Here is a 17,310-nt window from a genome sequence, read left to right as displayed (position 1 = left end):
ATACTTACCAACATCCCTAAAGAAGATAATACTTTATCATCCTTGAATTAGTTCAACATCAGAGTTGGAAATGATGTCTAAATTTGGAGAGAAACCATTAGAAACAAAAGAATCAGGAATTTCCACTCCAGCAGGATTTTTCTGCTCACCAAATGTGTGAAACATCAGCTGGTCATCACTAACACACTGTTCTACCAAAAACAGAACTTCAAGATGACCTGGAGGCATCCATGATCAAAGTACTGGCAAATGATAACTACGTCATCTTTTAAGCCTGAGACCCAAAGGATGTCCTCAACACCAAAGCGATGACTGATTCAGATGGCAGTTGGACAGATAACTAGTCCTAGTCCTCAGTGTCCAGCGGCAGAAGATGAAAGACAGTTTAGAAAAAAAAGCTCAATGCATAATAGATGTTTCTCTATTAGATATGTTGCTCTTAGTCTATACCATGAGCAGTTCCACTTTATATAGATCCATCCATTTGTTGATGGCTGCTCAAAAGATACTTGGAAAGCACTGTTCCCACAACACATATCTCCACCATGGTTAGCATGGTTTAACTACTTCCATTACTCAGCATTCTGGAAAATATAAATCAGTTAATGACTTGCTACAATTTCAGCTGGTGATCATTTCTTTTATATAAGCAGGCGTGCACATTGTTAAAGGACAACACAGCAGACGAACAGGTTCTTCAGCCCTCCAAGCCTGTGCTGGCACATTTTGCCCTTGCACATTAAAGCGGTTTTCACTTACGGGATCTGTATTCCCTCTATTCCCTGCCTATTCATGCATTCCCTAGTAATTGACACCTCCGTTCTGGGAAAAATCTCATACTTTCCACTTTATCAATGCCATTCACAATCTTATAAACTTGTATCGGATTGCTCCTCAACCTCCTGCATTCCAGTGTAAACAAACCCAGGCTATCCAACCTAGACAAACCAACACCAAGAGACACGACCAAATCTCACTTGTCTCACTTCACACGGACAACAAGGGAGATAAATTCAACTGGGACTATGCACTGGTAATCACACAAGCCCAACATTGATTGCCAGGGAATTCCTGGAGGCCTGGTAATATAACCGGAACTCCATCAACAAAACATTGAATTACACCATGTGTACAAACCACTGAGAAACAAAACCGGAAGCAATACCAAACACCCCAGCAAACCGAGGCATATAAATAACAGGCAGGACAGAACACTGGTGTTTCACTAGGCATGCACCGCTGATGTTACCTATCAGGGTGACAAAACGTTTGTAACCAAACCCAGCGGTTCGGCAAGCATGTCTACAACCTATCCAACCTTTCTTCATAACTGAAATCTCCCATACCAGGCAACATCCTGGTAAACCTTTTCTGTACTGTCTCCAAAGCATCCACATCCTTCTCGTAGTGTGGTGACTAGAACTGTATGTAATATCCCAAGTGTCGCCTAACTAAGGTTCTATAAAGCTACAGTATAACTTACCTATCCTTATTCTTAATGCCCCTTGCAATGATGGCAAGCATACCATAGGCCTTTTTTACTACCTTATCCACCTGTTCTGCCACCTTCATTGATCTGTGGACCAGCACACCCAGATCCTTCTGCATTTCACTACGCCTAAGAGTTCTGCATTGCTGAATGAAATGTGGTGCTCTCCTCATCAGATGCCATTAGCACCTTTAACCACTCCTTGTTCCTCCCAAGAGTTTTCTTCTCCAGTTCTGTATCCCTGTGTAAATGTACCATGCTTACATCCTCCAAAACAATTGCTTCTCCTGACCCCTGCTGCTCAGAGTCTATTTTGACTACTTTCTTAGCTGTCTTGTCAGTCCATCAGTCACTTAATTGGATAAAGTCTGTTCCCTTTTGCTTTAACTCATATCGGTGCTGCCTCTACTGGTAGTCTCGTGGCTTCCACTAGGCTCTAGGCCCGAAACGTCATCTTCTGTGCTCGTAAGATGCTGCTTGGCCTGCTGTGTTCATCCAGCTCCTCACTTTGTTATCTTGGATTCTCCAGCATATGGAGTTCCCATTATCTCTGATCTTTAATTACTGTGTTATGTGTTACATGCCCTCCTCCTGAAGTGATTTACCCCTTTCAACTTCGTCTTACCATATAATCAAGTAAAATCCCAAAGCCTTACTTACTGTCAATATAATTGATAGACTGTTATCATATTGTGCAATAATTTCAACCCAACATTTCAATTGTTTTCAAAATTATATTTTTTCCATCACCACATCTGGTACTGCTTATCTGCAGATTACTTTGTTCAACAACATTCCATAACAGAAATTGTTGCTAGTTCATAATTACGAGTAGTTATACACAAATGCTTCAACTAACAAATGAAATTAACTTAAAAGATCCTATGGCTCTCTCCTTAAACTTATATTCCTTATTATAGTTCCCAAACTTTTAATTATTCCAATCCAAAATTAATCCCAAATACTAGTCAGCTAACCTGCTATTACCTTCACTGTACTTATATAAGTTCTAAATTGAGGTATTCATTTGGGTTAAATCCTGATAGATTATTTCAGATTCTCAAAACAAAATGATTTGATTTTCTCTTCGAATTCAGGCATCTCATTGTTGCCATTCTATATCATTCACAAGTCTCTGTCCAATAAAAGATATTTGCAATATTTTTAAAATTGATATTTTAAAAAAATGATTCCTCCTATTGAACCAAGGAGAAATCTGAGAAAGGGCAACTCACTTTTTGGTTAAGAACTTTATAGCCTCTAGGACTGAATATTGAATTCCACAACTGTAGAGCCTGACCTCGTGAGGTCTGTCCTCCATTTCACTTACATTTTCCTACTACTATCCCCCACCCAAAACGCTTGTCTTATTTATGCCTTGTTTACTTTGCTTTCAGCCAAGAGGACCCACTTTCAACCTTCCATGTCTTAATGTAGACCCACTTTACTATCAATTTCCCTCTTAACCCAGTGAGGAATCTGTTTTTATTTTGCACTGGGCTGCTGCATCATCTTTTCCCCTCGTCCTTCATCTGCTTCTGTCTAAACTATAAATGACACTATTTTCCAAACCTTTAAGTTCTGAACAAGAGTCATTTCGGACTTGAACAGTTAACTCTGTGTTACGCTGCACGGATATTCCTGTATTCAATTTTCTGCTGTTTTCCCAAAGACTGTCTGTATTTCGCCAAAATCTGGCACTATCTTGCTGATAATACAGCTCCTACACTCATAGCCTGTCTTTGTATTTCTGTGTTCCCATGTGCTATTCCAACTTGGCTGAAAATTTAACCCTTAACTAACTGATACAGATTCTACCTCTTCAGCCATCCCTTAAATTTTTCTTTGTTGTAGAAATATAGAAATATAGAAACGTATAGAAGATAGGAGCAGGAGCAGGTCATTTGGCCCTTTGAGCCTGCTCTGCCATTCATCACGATCATGGCTGATGACCAACTCAATAAAACCTAATCCCACTTTCTCCCCATAACCTTTGATCCCATTTGCCCCAAGTGCTATATCTAGCTATCTCTTGAATACTTTCAATGTTTTGGCATCAACCACTTCTTGAGATAATGAATTTCATAGGCTCTTTGGGTGAAGAAATATCTCATCTCCATTTTAAATGGTCTACCCTGAATCCTCAAATTGTGACCCCCTGGTTCTGGATACACCCACCATGGGAACATTCTCCCTGCATCTACCCTGTCTAGCCCCATTAGAATTCAACAAGCCTCTATGAGGTCCCGCTTCATTAATCTGAACTCCAGCAAAAACAATTTTAGCCTAGTGAATCCCTCCTCATATGTTAGACCCGCCATCCCTGGAATCAGCCTGGTAAACCTTCGGTGCACTCCCCTGAGAGCAAGAGCATCCTTCCTCAGAAAAGGATATCAAAACTGCACACAATATTCTAAGTACAGCCTCATTCCAGACCCTGTGTAACTGCAACAACACATCCCTGCTTCTGTACTTGAAACCTCTCCCAATGAAGGCCAACATACTATTTGCCTTCTTTAGCCACCTGCTGCACCTGCATGCTTACCTTCAGTGACTGGTGCACAAGGACACTCAGGTCCTACTGTACACTCCCCTCTCCCAATTTACAGCCATTGAGGTAGTACCTACCTTCTCATTGTTGCTTCCAAAATGAATAACCTCACATTTATCCAAATTATACTACATCTGCCATTGATTTGCCCAGTCACCCATCCTGTCCAGATCGTACTTAAATATCTCTGCATCCTCATCACAGTTCTTCCTCCTACCCAATTTGGTATCATCTACAAACTTGGAAAAATTACATTTTGTTCCCTCATCCAAATCTTTAATATATATTGTGACTAGCTGGGGTCCCAGCACTGATCCCTGTGGCACACTGCTAGTTACTGCTTGCCAATTTGAAAAGGACCCAATAATTCCTACTCTTTGTTTCCTCTCTGCCAACCAGTTTTCTGTCCATCACAATACACTTTCCCCAATCCCATGCACTTTAATCTCTTATGTGGGACTTTGTCAAATACTCTCTGAAAGCCCAAATAAACCACATCAACTGGCTCCTCCTTGTCATTTAGGCTTACTGGTCTATAATTCCCTGTTTTCTCTCTAACCCCCTTTTTGAATATTGGAGTGACATTAGCTATCCTTCAATCTCCAGTGACTGTTCCAGAGCGTATAGAATCCTGGGAGATGACCATCAATGCATCCACTATTTCTAGAGCCACTTCCTTAAGTACTCTGGGATGTAGATTATCAGGCCCTGGGAATTTATTGGCCTTCAATCCCATCAATTTTCCCAGCATAATTTCTCTACTAATATTGATCTCCCTCAATTCTTTCCTCTCAATAAATCTTGCATTCTCCAATATTTCTGGTACCTGATTTGTGTCCCCTTTTGTAAAGATGGAACCAAAGTATGTTTTCAGTTGCTCAGCCATTTCTTTGTCCCCTATTATACATTCCCCTATTTCTATCTGTAGGGGATCTACATTTGTCTTCACTAATTTCTTTCTCTTCCCATACCTGTAGAAACTCAGTGTCTGTCTTTATGTTCCCTGCAAGCTTACTTTTGTGCTGTATTTTCCACTTCTTAATCAATCACTTGGTCCTTCTTTGCTGAATTCTAAACTGCTCCTATCCCCTTAAACATCTGGAACTTCATCTTTATTGGTCTATCCCCTCTCCTTATGTCATTGTTCATTTCAGCTAGCTCACCTAGCAAAGTGTTCAAACTGCCATTACTTCTTTTATCCCAACAGTAGCCTTATAAACACCAAACACCAGTGAAGTTTCACTACTAGTCCCACACGAAGACCTGTTGCTCAAACTGGCATAGCTGCATTCAGTTTCATTTGGGCAAATTCCTGCGCATTCTCTAGATGATTTTCTTCCACTGTATCTCTTCTTGACACACCTAAAACAAACTGATGGTGAACTCCTTATGTCTTCAACTTTACAGCAAATACAAGTCCCACAAATTTACTTATTAACAGTATTCGATTTCTTTCTCAGAGTTTAATTCCCCTACTTCTGCAGTCTGGCGTATCTACATTCCGGTATCTTTTGAATTTTTCTGTCTGTGAGTGCCCTCGTTTCCTGTTGTTAGACAATCTTTTTTTCTATTTTTTTTTAAAATACATTAAACCACCACTCTTCATTTCAAGGGTTGCAAAAATGCATGCATACCAACAGGCTTACGGATCTCTCCTCCACCAATTGCGCGAAAACAATTCTAAAAATGAAACTAAACTAGGTCTCCTCTTAAAAATGGAAAATACATAAACTATAAATTAAATTAAAAGTCATACGTTGTTCCTAACACAAGATATCCTTGATGATATAAATTGTTTCCCCAGAGTACTCCTGAGGACAATGCTACTGAGTTTTGCCAGGGGAATTTGTTTAATTGAAACATTAGGAAATAGAATGACAAGTGAGCAATGTGATGTTTTAGATGCACGAAATGTTCCAATGAAACATTATGGTAAAAACTCTCGTTGTAGATTTTTCATTTGGAATCCCTTATTTCTGATAACATACTCAAAGTTAATGAAACCAACTCAATTAAAATGTAAATCTGTTTTAGCAGCAATTTTCTGGTAGATTTTTGTTGGTTTACACCAGTTTTGGATAAGAAAGGTCAAGGTATATGAGTTATTTCTCAGAAGTAAATTATGACCTCTTACTGCTTTAGTATTGTTCTATACAATCTGTCTGTTTGACACTTTGCAATCTGACTCTCATTAACCAAGTCTCTGCAAAGTGTTGTTTGGGTGAACGAGCATTCCATGTGTTAGTTTATAAATGGGTGATAATCTGAAGTAGTAATGTACAATACAGTAAATTAGTTCCTTTTGTTTCAGCAAAATACCACAGGGGTTCATTCAGATCATATTTTAGTACATATGTTTGCCTGAGAAGGCAATATCTACCTAGGAGCCTAATAACTGTGTTTGGTGTCAGATTAGCAGGGAATCTAGGTCAGATTATTACTACAGGAAATAAACAACTGCGTTGTGTTTAGAGAAGACACAAGTCATAGCTTTATTTTCTAATATATCGAAGAGAGTACTGAAATGTAGATTTCACTTTTGTTTACTCTAAAGTAGCTTATTCATCTATACTAATGTAAGGGAAGCCAGTAAGTGGCCTCATAACCTATATCTTAATTAGCTAATAGTACATAATCGTTTCACGAATCACATGACAGCATACAATAACGTTTTAGTTATTGATGTACACAATAAAGATGCTGTCCACTTTCTTTCACCTTTCTCTTCCCCTTCCTCAAAATTTGTCTGCTAGCTGTTCATCCACAGTCTGCCCTCACCTGCCTCCATTTGAATTATTCTTGTGAATGAGACTTGATTCCCTTGCAGTCAGCTAGTTCAATCCTGGAGTTTAATACAAAACTTCCAGCTTGAGGATAAAGACTTCTTTTGACAGAAAAGGGGAATGAAAGATATTTCATTTTTGTCACAGCTCGTTGACCCAAGCTCTTGTTCTGATTATTTGCTGTCTACCATTATCAAGGCAATTCATCGTTGGAAATTGAAAGAATTGCTGCTTTCCTTTATGCATTTTATTTTTGTGTTGTTCCCCAGTCCAAATGAGAACGTGTAAATTAGTTTTTTCCATATGTAGCATTTGTGGTGGAGATGTGTCGTGATAATATCATTGTGCATAGGCTAATGCTCTAGGAACACTGGTTCATGGCAGCTGGTGGAATTTAATTCTGAATAATAAATCTAGAATTAAGAGCTGGTTTCATTAATAATGATCGTGGAATCATTGTGATTTGTTGCAAAAACTCATCCAGTTCACTAATTTCCTTTCAAGGGAGGATTTTGCTATCCTTAATTGATCTGGCCTGTATATGACAGCAAACCCTCAGCAAAGTGATTGGGTCTTAATTACCCAATGAAATTGTTTAGCATGCCTCTCAGTTCAAGTGCAGTTAGGAATGGCCAGCAAATGGCAGCCATGCCCAAATCCCATGAAAGAATTAAACAAATGTGACATTTATTTTCCAAGTTAACTCTCATTCTGACAGCTGTCTTTATAATTGAATTTATTTTCTGTATTTCTGTAATACTCAAATCCCAAGTGTATTTTATCAAATATCTGATTTTGGTTTTTAATGCTTTATATCAATAGGAAGCTGTTTACATTTAATGTTTTGCATAATATTAATCACGATTATCTACCAAAACCAGCCAAACAGTACCTTTCACTTTATTGCCACAGAATTGAACTTTGTTCCTGCTCCATAACCTAGATTCAAGATGCATTGGGAATAGTATTTGTAAATTTTCATCTCCTGCAGAGCCAAAAGGGAGGAAGATGAAAGAATGTCTTGATTTCTATAATCTCCCAAAAGATCTCTACCACTGAACTGCAACATATTTTTATGTCATTATTCTTCTTAATATTAGTCAGATCTTCTATAAAAGACTGATATTTGCATATAGTCAACATTTTTTTCTACACTCAGTTGATTATACATTGCCATCAGTACTGAGTTTTAAGCGTCCATCTTAAACATAGTTCTGAATGCCTTACAAAGTGCCTGTTGATTTTCATTCTTTACCTGTAATTGAAAGACCTGTATTGCTTACCTTATTTGGCTGGATTCTGATATGTACACATGAGAAGAACTCAACTGGGTAGACATCCAGCCTTGTTACCTTTCCTAGCTGGACCTCCTGATTTTTCCGTAGAAGTGTAGTTTACATCCCTGCCAAGTTATTGAGAAAGTCCCACAGATTGGATTTTTCTGTTCAGAGCATGCAGAGGTAATGCCCTAAAACATCATTGTAAAACTCTATTTCTTATGTAAAAGCAGATGTAAAATTTGTAGCCCTAAATGTCTGGCTGAACAGGATATCCTTGAAATGAATTGGTTGGTGAGACAGCTTTGGTTCAACTGATGTGGGTGTGCCTACAGGGAGTTTAGTGACAAAGGTTTCAAAAAATAAAATACTAAATATTCCCTTTTCATAGCTCCCATGAATTTATTTCCCTTGGGTGGAGAGAACATCTGGGAAACAGATGAGAGCAGTGCTTGTAATGAGACAGTAACAGTCTAATCTTAAGTAGGACGCGTTTTCAGGCTTGCCTTGTTGCTCTGGAGTCCAGTCAGTCATTCTGTCAATGTAGATATTACTGACTTGCAGTAAAATTAATAGGGAGGAATAAAACTCTGTTAAATTGGGGTATTCTGTACCTTTCTAAGAAAACCTGAATTATCCAGCATCTGGTAAGAACATCAAAACAATTAAAACAAAAATTACATTCAGCCTCTACAAGTTAAAAAAATCTAAGTCTCTTGTTTGAGAAGTTGAAATCTTGAAGTTTTATGTGGCGCTTTCACTATTGGGAATGAATGCTTTGCTCAAAGGCAGGTCCTTGGCTCATTGTCTACTGATACTTCTTCTTGAGATGTGCTCTTGGGAACCCTAGTCAGTTGTAGTTTATCATTGCATTCTACTTTTAGGAATGGCTGGGAAGTGGGTCTAAAGTCAGCTGGACGTCAGCTGCGTTGTTGGTGACATTCTGAACTACATGCTAACCATCTACCCAACTAAATGGACTAACTCCCATCCTTCTTCTACTTCGCCTGTATGCTCACAAAGATAGTGACCTAAGGATAATTCTTATAATCAGTACATAATTGACACTGAGCTGGTGTTAATTTTGTGTGTCAGAACATGAAATATTCAGATTTGAGAAGTTTCCATTCTGCTAGGTCTGTTATTAACTGAGCGGTTAAATGAGTTTCTAGCCTAAGCTAAACAACAGTGACATAATAATGCAAGCTACCAAAATCAAACTTTAAAATGTACACTTGTATCTCCTACGCGGATGGCCTAAAAGCCCTTTGCTTCTCTTTTCCTGCAGGCCCAACCAGTCCCCCCTCTACTGCCACCCTCATCTGCTTTGCAGAACTCATCCTTACCATTAACAGCTTCTCCTTTAACTCCTCCCACTTCCTACAGACTAAGGGGGTTGGTCATGGGTACCCATATGGGCCCAAGTTATGCTTGTGTCTTTGTATGATACATAGAACAGTCCCTTTTCCACTGTTACACTGGCACCATCCCTCACCTCTTCCTCCTCTACATTGATGACTGTATCACTGCTGCCTCATGCTCCCACGAGGAGCTTGAACAGTTCATCAACTTTACTAACACCTTTCACCCCAACCTCAAGTTCACCTAGACCATCAACGATACCTCCCTCTCCTTCCTGGACGTCTCTGTCTCGATCTCTGGTGACCCACCTGGAAACTACATATATTTCAAGCCCACCAACTCCCACAGTTAACTGGACTACTCCTCTCTCACCCACCCTCCTGCACGAATGCGATCCCCTACTCCTAATTCCTCTGCCTCCGTTGCGTCTGCTCCCAAGGTGGGTGTTCAACTCCCGCTTATCCAAGATGTCCTCCTATTTCAAGGACCGTAACTTCCCCCAACTGGTGATCGAAAATGCCCTCAACTGCATCTCTTGCATTTCCTACCCTTTTGCCCTCACATCCCCTTCCCCCAACAAAAATAAAGGTAGAAACCCCTTGTCTTTATCACCCCACCAACTTCTGCATACAACGCATCACTATTCGCCACTTCTGCCACCTACAATCCAACCCCACAACCAAAGAGATATCCCCCTCACACCGCCCCTATCTGCCTTTCTTAGGGACCGCTCTCACTGCGACTGCTACTAGACTAGGTGGGATTGAGGTTCACAAGGAAGAGGTATTGGAAATCCTTCAGAGGGTGAAGATAGATAAGTCCCCTGGGCCGGATGGGATTTATCCTCTGATCCTCTAGGAAGCCAGGGAGGAGATTGCCGAGCCTTTGGCATTGATCTTTAACTCGTCATTGTCTACAGGAATAGTGCCAGATGACTGGAGGATAGCAAATGTCGTTCCCCTGTTCAAGAAGGGAAGTAGAGACAAGCCTGGTAATTATAGACCAGTGAGCCTTACCTCAGTTGTTGGTAAAGTGTTGGAAAAGGTTATAAGGGATAGGATTTATAATCATCTAGAAAAGAATAAATTGATTAGGGATAGTCAGCGCGGTTTTTTTTTGAAGGGAAGATCATGCCTCACAAACCTTATTGAGTTCTTTGAGAAGGTGACCAAACAGTTAGATGAGAGTAAACCAGTTGATGTGGTGTATATGGATTTCAGCAAGGTGTTTGATAAGGTTCCCCACAATAGGCTATTATACAAAATGTGGAGGAATGGGATTATGGGAGATATAGCGGTTTGGATTGGAAATTGGCTTGCTGAAAGAAGACACAGGGTGGTAGTTGATGGGAAATGTTCATCCTGGAGACCAGTTACTAGTGGTGTACCGCAAGGGTCGGTGTTGGGTCCACTGCTGTTTGTCATTTTTATAAATGACCTGGATGAGGGCATAGAAGGATGGGTCGGTGGAGTTGTGGATAGTGACGAAGGATGCTGTAGGTTGCAGAGAGACATAGATAAGCTGCAGAGCTGGGCAGAGAGGTGGCAAATGGAGTTTAATGCAGACAAGTGTGAGGTGATGCACTTTGGTAGGAGTAACCAGAAGGCAAAGTACAGGGCTAATGGTAAGATTCTTAGTAGTGTAGATGAGCAGAGAGATCTCAGTGTCCATGTACACAGATCCTTGAAAGTTGCCACCCAGGTTGACAGGGCTGTTAAGAAGGCATACAGTGTTTTAGCTTTTATTAATAGAGGGATCGAGTTCCGGAACCAAGAGGTTATGCTGCAGCTGTACAAAACTCTGGTGCGGCCGCACTTGGAGTATTGTGTGCAGTTCTGGTCACCGCATAAGAAGGATGTGGAAGCTTTGGAAAGGGTGCAGAGGAGATTTACTAGGATGTTGCCTGGTATGGAGGGAAGGTCTTACGAGGAAAGGCTGAGGGACTTGAGGCTGTTTTTGTTAGAGAGAAGGTGGTTGAGAGGTGACTTAATTGAAACATATAAAATAATCAGAGGGTGAGATATGGTGGATAGGGAGAGCCTTTTTCCTAGGATGGTGACGGCGAGCACGAAGGGGCATAGCTTTAAATTGAGGGGTGAAAGATATAGGACAGATGTCAGAGGTAGTTTCTTTACTCAGAGAGTAGTAAGGGAATGGAATGCTTTGCCTGCAACAGTAGTAGATTTGCCAACTTTAGGTACATTTAAGGCGTCATTGGATAAGCATATGGACGTACATGGAATAGTGTAGGTTAGATGGGCTTGAGATTGGTATGACAGGTCGGCACAACATAGAAGGCCGAAGGGCCTGTACTGTGCTGTAATGTTCTATGTTCTGTGTTTGCTCCATGACCCCCACGACCCCACCAACCCCAGCATCTTTCCCTGCAACCGCAGGAAGTGCTACACCTGCTTCTACACCTCCCCCCTTACCTCCATTCAAGGTACTAAACAAACCTGCTATATCAGACGGGGATTCACCTGCACATGCGTCAACTTTGTGTTCTGTATTTCCTGTTCTTAGAGTTGGAGACCGTTTTGTAGAGCATCTACGCTCTGTATACGACAAACGACAACACTCTCTGGCCGCCAACCATTTTAACTACCCCCTCCCACTCCCTGGCTGACATGTCCATCCTGGCCCTCCAGTGTCACAATGAAACCACCCACAGATTAGTGGAGCAACGCCTCACATTCCACCTCAGGAACCTATAGCCCAATGACCTAAACATGGAACTTACCAGTTTTAAAATCTTCCCACCCCCGGCCTTATCCCTTGTCCAATCCTCCCTCTCATCCCCGCCTCCTTGAGGTGACGCAACCTGTCCATCTTCTCTCCCACCTATCCACCCCACTCGTCCCACTGACCAGTCCCCACCACTGCCTACCTGCGTTCACCGATCACCATCCCACCTACATTCCCCAACCCCACCCCTCCACTGTCTATGTATTTCCCAACTCCCTTCCCCCTCCCCATTTTTGAAGAAGGGTCCCGATCCGAAATGTCAACTTTCCTGCTCCTCTGATGCTGCCTGGCCAGCTGTGTTTCTCCAGCTTCATATCGTGTTGTCTTTAACATGACATGCATTGAAATTCCTGTCTTTGTATTATAACAAGAATGGCATATGCAGTTGTAAAAGCTGAAATAGGTCTTCAGTAGTAATGTGATATGGATTCACACACAGCATACTAATAATGTTCGTTTACACAGTGCCCGCTGGTCTTTTCATTCACATCGGGGCACAGACTAATTCTTCCGCCACACCCTATTTTTCAAGTTAGGTTTTATCATTCCACAGTGAATTTGCTTGAGTCTGTAACACTAGCTCCATCTTGTGGTAGATAGCTGTTTCTAAGCATTTGCTGACATGTTCCCAAAGCTGAGACATTCAAACCTTTTAGTTTCTGGAGTCAAATAAATTAATCTATTGTGGAGTCCTGCCAGCCACTCACACAACAGTAAAATAAAAAATTCTAAATTCATAGATGGCGACATATTGATGTGAATTGTGATACAGTGTTAATGGAAAAGTAGCTTTAAAATGTGAAGGACTGGGCACTTAATAGTCCATGATACGCAATGTACAGAAAAAGATAGAGAAGGAACAAAAGAGGTAAGGTGGCAGCCTGATTAGGAATGATATTATAATTTTGGAAACAATGTTCTTTATGAGGTAACAATTAATCAATTTGGTTAGATTTGAGAAAGCATCAAAATAGTTTGAGAGATTTGGAGGAGCAAATCTTGGAAGTGAAATTGGATTTGGGGGTTGAGTCAGTGTTGGGGAGTTGGGAGGTTGTCAGGAATGGGATGAGGGGATGGCCTTCAGTTTTATAGCTAGTTAAATTTTCCCCGGGAAGCAATTCAGATAATTAGGTTGAAACCCTTCAAACATATGTCTCTAACTCAGAGTCAGGAATTTTTCAGATGTTTCCCGACAAATGATAATTTCCCATCAGAAGTTTAAATTTCCTGTAAGTTGGGACATCTGAGGGCTCCCAACAAACATTTTTCACGGTATGTGGCTAGAACGATTATTTTCTAATGATCATTTTCTAATTTAGGCCATGGGAAATTAGAGCTTAATGATGAAACAGGTGCCAATTGTCAGGAAAAACCCACATGATTCACTAATATCCCTTAAGGAAGGAAATTTGCCATCCTTACTTAGCCTAGCCTATGTGTGATTCCAGACCCGCTACCATGTGTTGACTCTTAACTGCCCTCTGGGCAATCAGATATGAGCAATAAATACTGTTCCAGCCAGTGATATCTGCATCCTGTGAATGAATAATAAGAAAAAAAATGTAAAAGTCAAACTTGTGTTAATTGTCAATCTTGCCAATAAAAAGCATTTCTCTGTTTTAAATTTTCTTAAATCAACTAATTCGATTAATTATGGCATATCTTCACAGCAGGTGGGACCTAAATAAAAACCTCTGGCCCAGAGTCTGGCCTGCATGTGACTGCAGACCCACTGGAATGTGGTTGACTCTTAATTGCCCTCTGGGCAAATAGGACTGGGCAATAAATGCGACATAGCCAGCAACACCTTTATCCCATGGAATTAAAAAAATTTATGTGGTCAGATTAGATAAAACAGTTAACAGGTTCTTCAGTGATCAAAGATAATGGGAACTGCAGATACCTGAAAATCCGAGATAACAAAGTGTGGAGCTGGATGAACACAGCAGGCCAAGCAGCATCTTATGAGCACAAAAGTTGATGTTTCAGGCCTAGACGCTTCATCAGAAAAAGGTTCTTTAGCATTGGCATTTACTTTTATCCATTGCAGCCATCATTTTTGGGCCCCATTCGAACATGCCTGTCAACTCCTCAAACATTACCTATGTGAAAGTCAACCCCATAACATTTGGCCTGAAATATTAGCCATAAAATCTAAGTTTCACATGGGTATTCTTGTTAAGAAAAATGATTTACAAGGATGGCATAGATCCATTATATTATCTTCAACTTGCAGAAAACAGCTGCAACAACGGTGTCATTGTCATTGTCTGTTCCCAACTCCTGGAACTAGCCTCATTTTTTCAGCCTTCTTATATTGCACTGCTTGATCATCATTTGATTCTGTACAACTGTCTGTCCTTTTTCCTGGTTTCTTCCAGTTTTAATTTCTCCAGAAGTTTTGGTTTCCGATCTCAGTTTCAGTCTTAGTTCCTCTTAGATGTTTTGTGAAAACAATTTTTTTTACATTTTTCATTTGTTTTGCAAAACCATTGGTTTGTAGAGATAATTTATGTGTTGTATAATTTCTGCACTTATGTATGATTTGAGTCATTGATGAACTGGGTTCTGTGTAACTATTAATGTAGTGAAATGTGTTGCTTCACCATATGTTCACTACCTGACTTTCTCCTTTTATTTAAGATAATCTCCAGCTTTAACCCCAGCTGGGATAATCTTTAACCCAGGTTTTCATCATCTGACCTAACATCTTTATTTTGTGACTTAGTGTCATACTTTGTTTTGTAATGCTCTAGTAAAGCATCTTCGGACATTTTACCATGTTAAAGGTCCTTTACAAATATAAGTTGTTTTGTTTGTATTATCATTTCAAAATAGCATTTTTTTTCTTTCAATAGCCTGTCTTCCAACCAGTACTAGCTGCAGAAGATTTTCAAGTCTTTAAGTCACTGATGTTACAGAAAAACATTGAACTGCAATTACAAGCTCTTCGAATGATTCAAGAGAGAAATGGTAATGAGAGAAAGTGTTTTTTTAAAATTAATTAATAGATAATATTATTAATTCCTGAATCACTATGCTGTCAGGACTGATGATAATAAGCAATCGCTTGCCTCAAAAACCACTTCTACCGAAAGCATTGTTTTAAAGAGCTATTGTTAGTGTTTAGATTTTAAATGATGGTAGGAAGGCAATTTCTAAAATCTGTCAAAACACTGTGTTTGGTTTTACCAACATATATTTGTGAAGGAAACAAATGTATGTTTGTTACTTGCACAAAGAACTAATTAAAACACAAGATAACAAGGTGTAAAGCTGGATGCTGCTGCTTGGCCCGCTGTGTTCATCCAGCTCCACACCTTGTTATCTCAGATTCTCCAGCATCTGCAGTTCCTACTACCTCTAATTAAAACACAATTTCTCTTTCAAAAAGCCATGTTGATTTTGCCTGATCCAAGTATGATTTTTTAAAAATATCCCATTGTATACTCCCAAATAATGGATGCTAGCAATTTCGCTTTGACAGATATTTGGCTAAATGGCCTCTAGCTTCCTTCTTTCTGTCTCCCTTCTTTCTTGAATAAGGGTGTTCCATTCATTTTTTCCAATCTGAAGGGACTGTTCCAGAATCTTTTCAAAGATTATAACCAATGCCTGTAATATCTCTGCAGTTATTTCTTATGTATTCCTGTGATGCTCGCCCTCTCTTCTGGGGACTAGTCACCCTTAAGGTACAATAAATTTCCCAACATCGTTTCCCTGGTGGTGATCATTGTTTTAAGCCTCTCCCTTTCATTCTTCTTTTGATTTTCAAATTTCGTGGGGAAATTTTCTATGTAAACATGTACAAAATACCATTTCAATGTCTCTACCTTTTCATCGTTTTCTTCAATTTTCTAGACTCAATCTCAAGAGGATCAAACCTAGATTTAATTACTCTTTTCATATTTAAAAGTTAGCATAAATTCTTACTGTTTTTATATTTCTAGCTATCTTTCTCTCACGTTACTTTATCACTATTATTTGTCGTCACTCTTTGTTAGTTCTTTAAATCCGACCGACCATCTGACCTGTCACTAGTCTTTGCATATTTGTACTTATTTTTCAATTTGATACTGTCCCTAACTTCCTTATTTAACCACAGATGATGCATCCTTCTCCTAGAATCTTTCTTTATCATTGAGATAAAAATTTGCTGTGCAGCCCCTGTATAAACCTGAACCTAAATCCATGTAAATGTGCATGCATGGATATGAACAGTGTTGCCTTTAGTATATTAACTACCTTCTTTAAGGTCTGACACTGCAACTCTACTGTTCTGCCTTCTAGCCAAGTTTCTCAGTTTGCTTTAGCTAGCTCTGCTGTCACACCCTTATAGTTGCTTTTATTTGGATTTAGAAGACTGCTATTACGCTGAGATTTTTCTCCTTCAAACTCAATGTGAAATCCTACCGTGTTACCATCACTACAATCCAGGGGGTTCCTTATTCCTTTTGTTTGCTCATTACCATGTGTAGGATAGCTTACTCCCTGGCTGGCCTTACTCCCTGGCTGGCTTTAGAACCTATTTCTCTAAGACATTGTCCCATATGCACTCTAAAATAATTTTTACAGGCAGTATTTGCCAATCTAATTCTCCTAGTCTACATAAATCAGAAGTGTAATACTGCAGGTACTGGAAATCAGAAATAAAAGTCCCGACAACTGTGTCTGCAGGAAATGTGTCCAACTGCAGCCCCTCTCAGTCCAAATGGTTCGTTCGGAGCTGCAGTTGGATTCATTGAGGAACATACAAGATGCTGAAAATTTCTTAGATAGGAGTTTCAGGATGCAGTCACACCAGAAGTTCAGCTTGATTGATGGATAACTGCTAGTTGGGGCAGGCAGGCAGCCAATGATCTCTTTGTGGCTATTTGCCTCTCAAACAAGGATGCCATTTTAGATATGGTTGGGGATGGCCCCTCAGCAGCCAGATCACTGCTGCCACAATTGACAGTGTTGTACAGAAGCGGGGATTGAAGTGTAGGTAAGCAGTCATGATGGAGGTTTCTATAATCACAAGCACAGATTGGTGTTTCTGTGTCTGCGAGCGAAATTCTAGGATAGCGTGTTGCCTCCCTGGAGCCAAGGTCAAGAATGTCT

General features: G+C 40.0%; 1 protein-coding gene across 4 annotated transcripts in view; it reads left to right on the top strand.

The window, feature by feature from the left end:
• Positions 1 to 17,310, top strand: part of cfap36 (cilia and flagella associated protein 36) — a 102,551-nt gene that overhangs the window by 26,502 nt on the left and 58,739 nt on the right. For all 4 annotated transcript variants that reach the window (XR_007248149.2, XM_059648512.1, XM_048536682.2 and 1 more), the window contains one exon: positions 15,066 to 15,180. Coding sequence is in view for 3 of the 4 variants with exons in the window: in XM_059648512.1 (XP_059504495.1) it covers positions 15,066 to 15,180 (115 nt within the window). In the remaining variant the exon portion in view is untranslated. The remainder of the gene's footprint in view (positions 1 to 15,065; positions 15,181 to 17,310) is intronic.

This window comes from Stegostoma tigrinum, chromosome 9, assembly GCF_030684315.1.
Source record: "Stegostoma tigrinum isolate sSteTig4 chromosome 9, sSteTig4.hap1, whole genome shotgun sequence".
In the NCBI taxonomy this organism is placed as follows: domain Eukaryota; kingdom Metazoa; phylum Chordata; class Chondrichthyes; order Orectolobiformes; family Stegostomatidae; genus Stegostoma; species Stegostoma tigrinum.
This window is presented reverse-complemented; position numbering and strand designations above follow the sequence as displayed.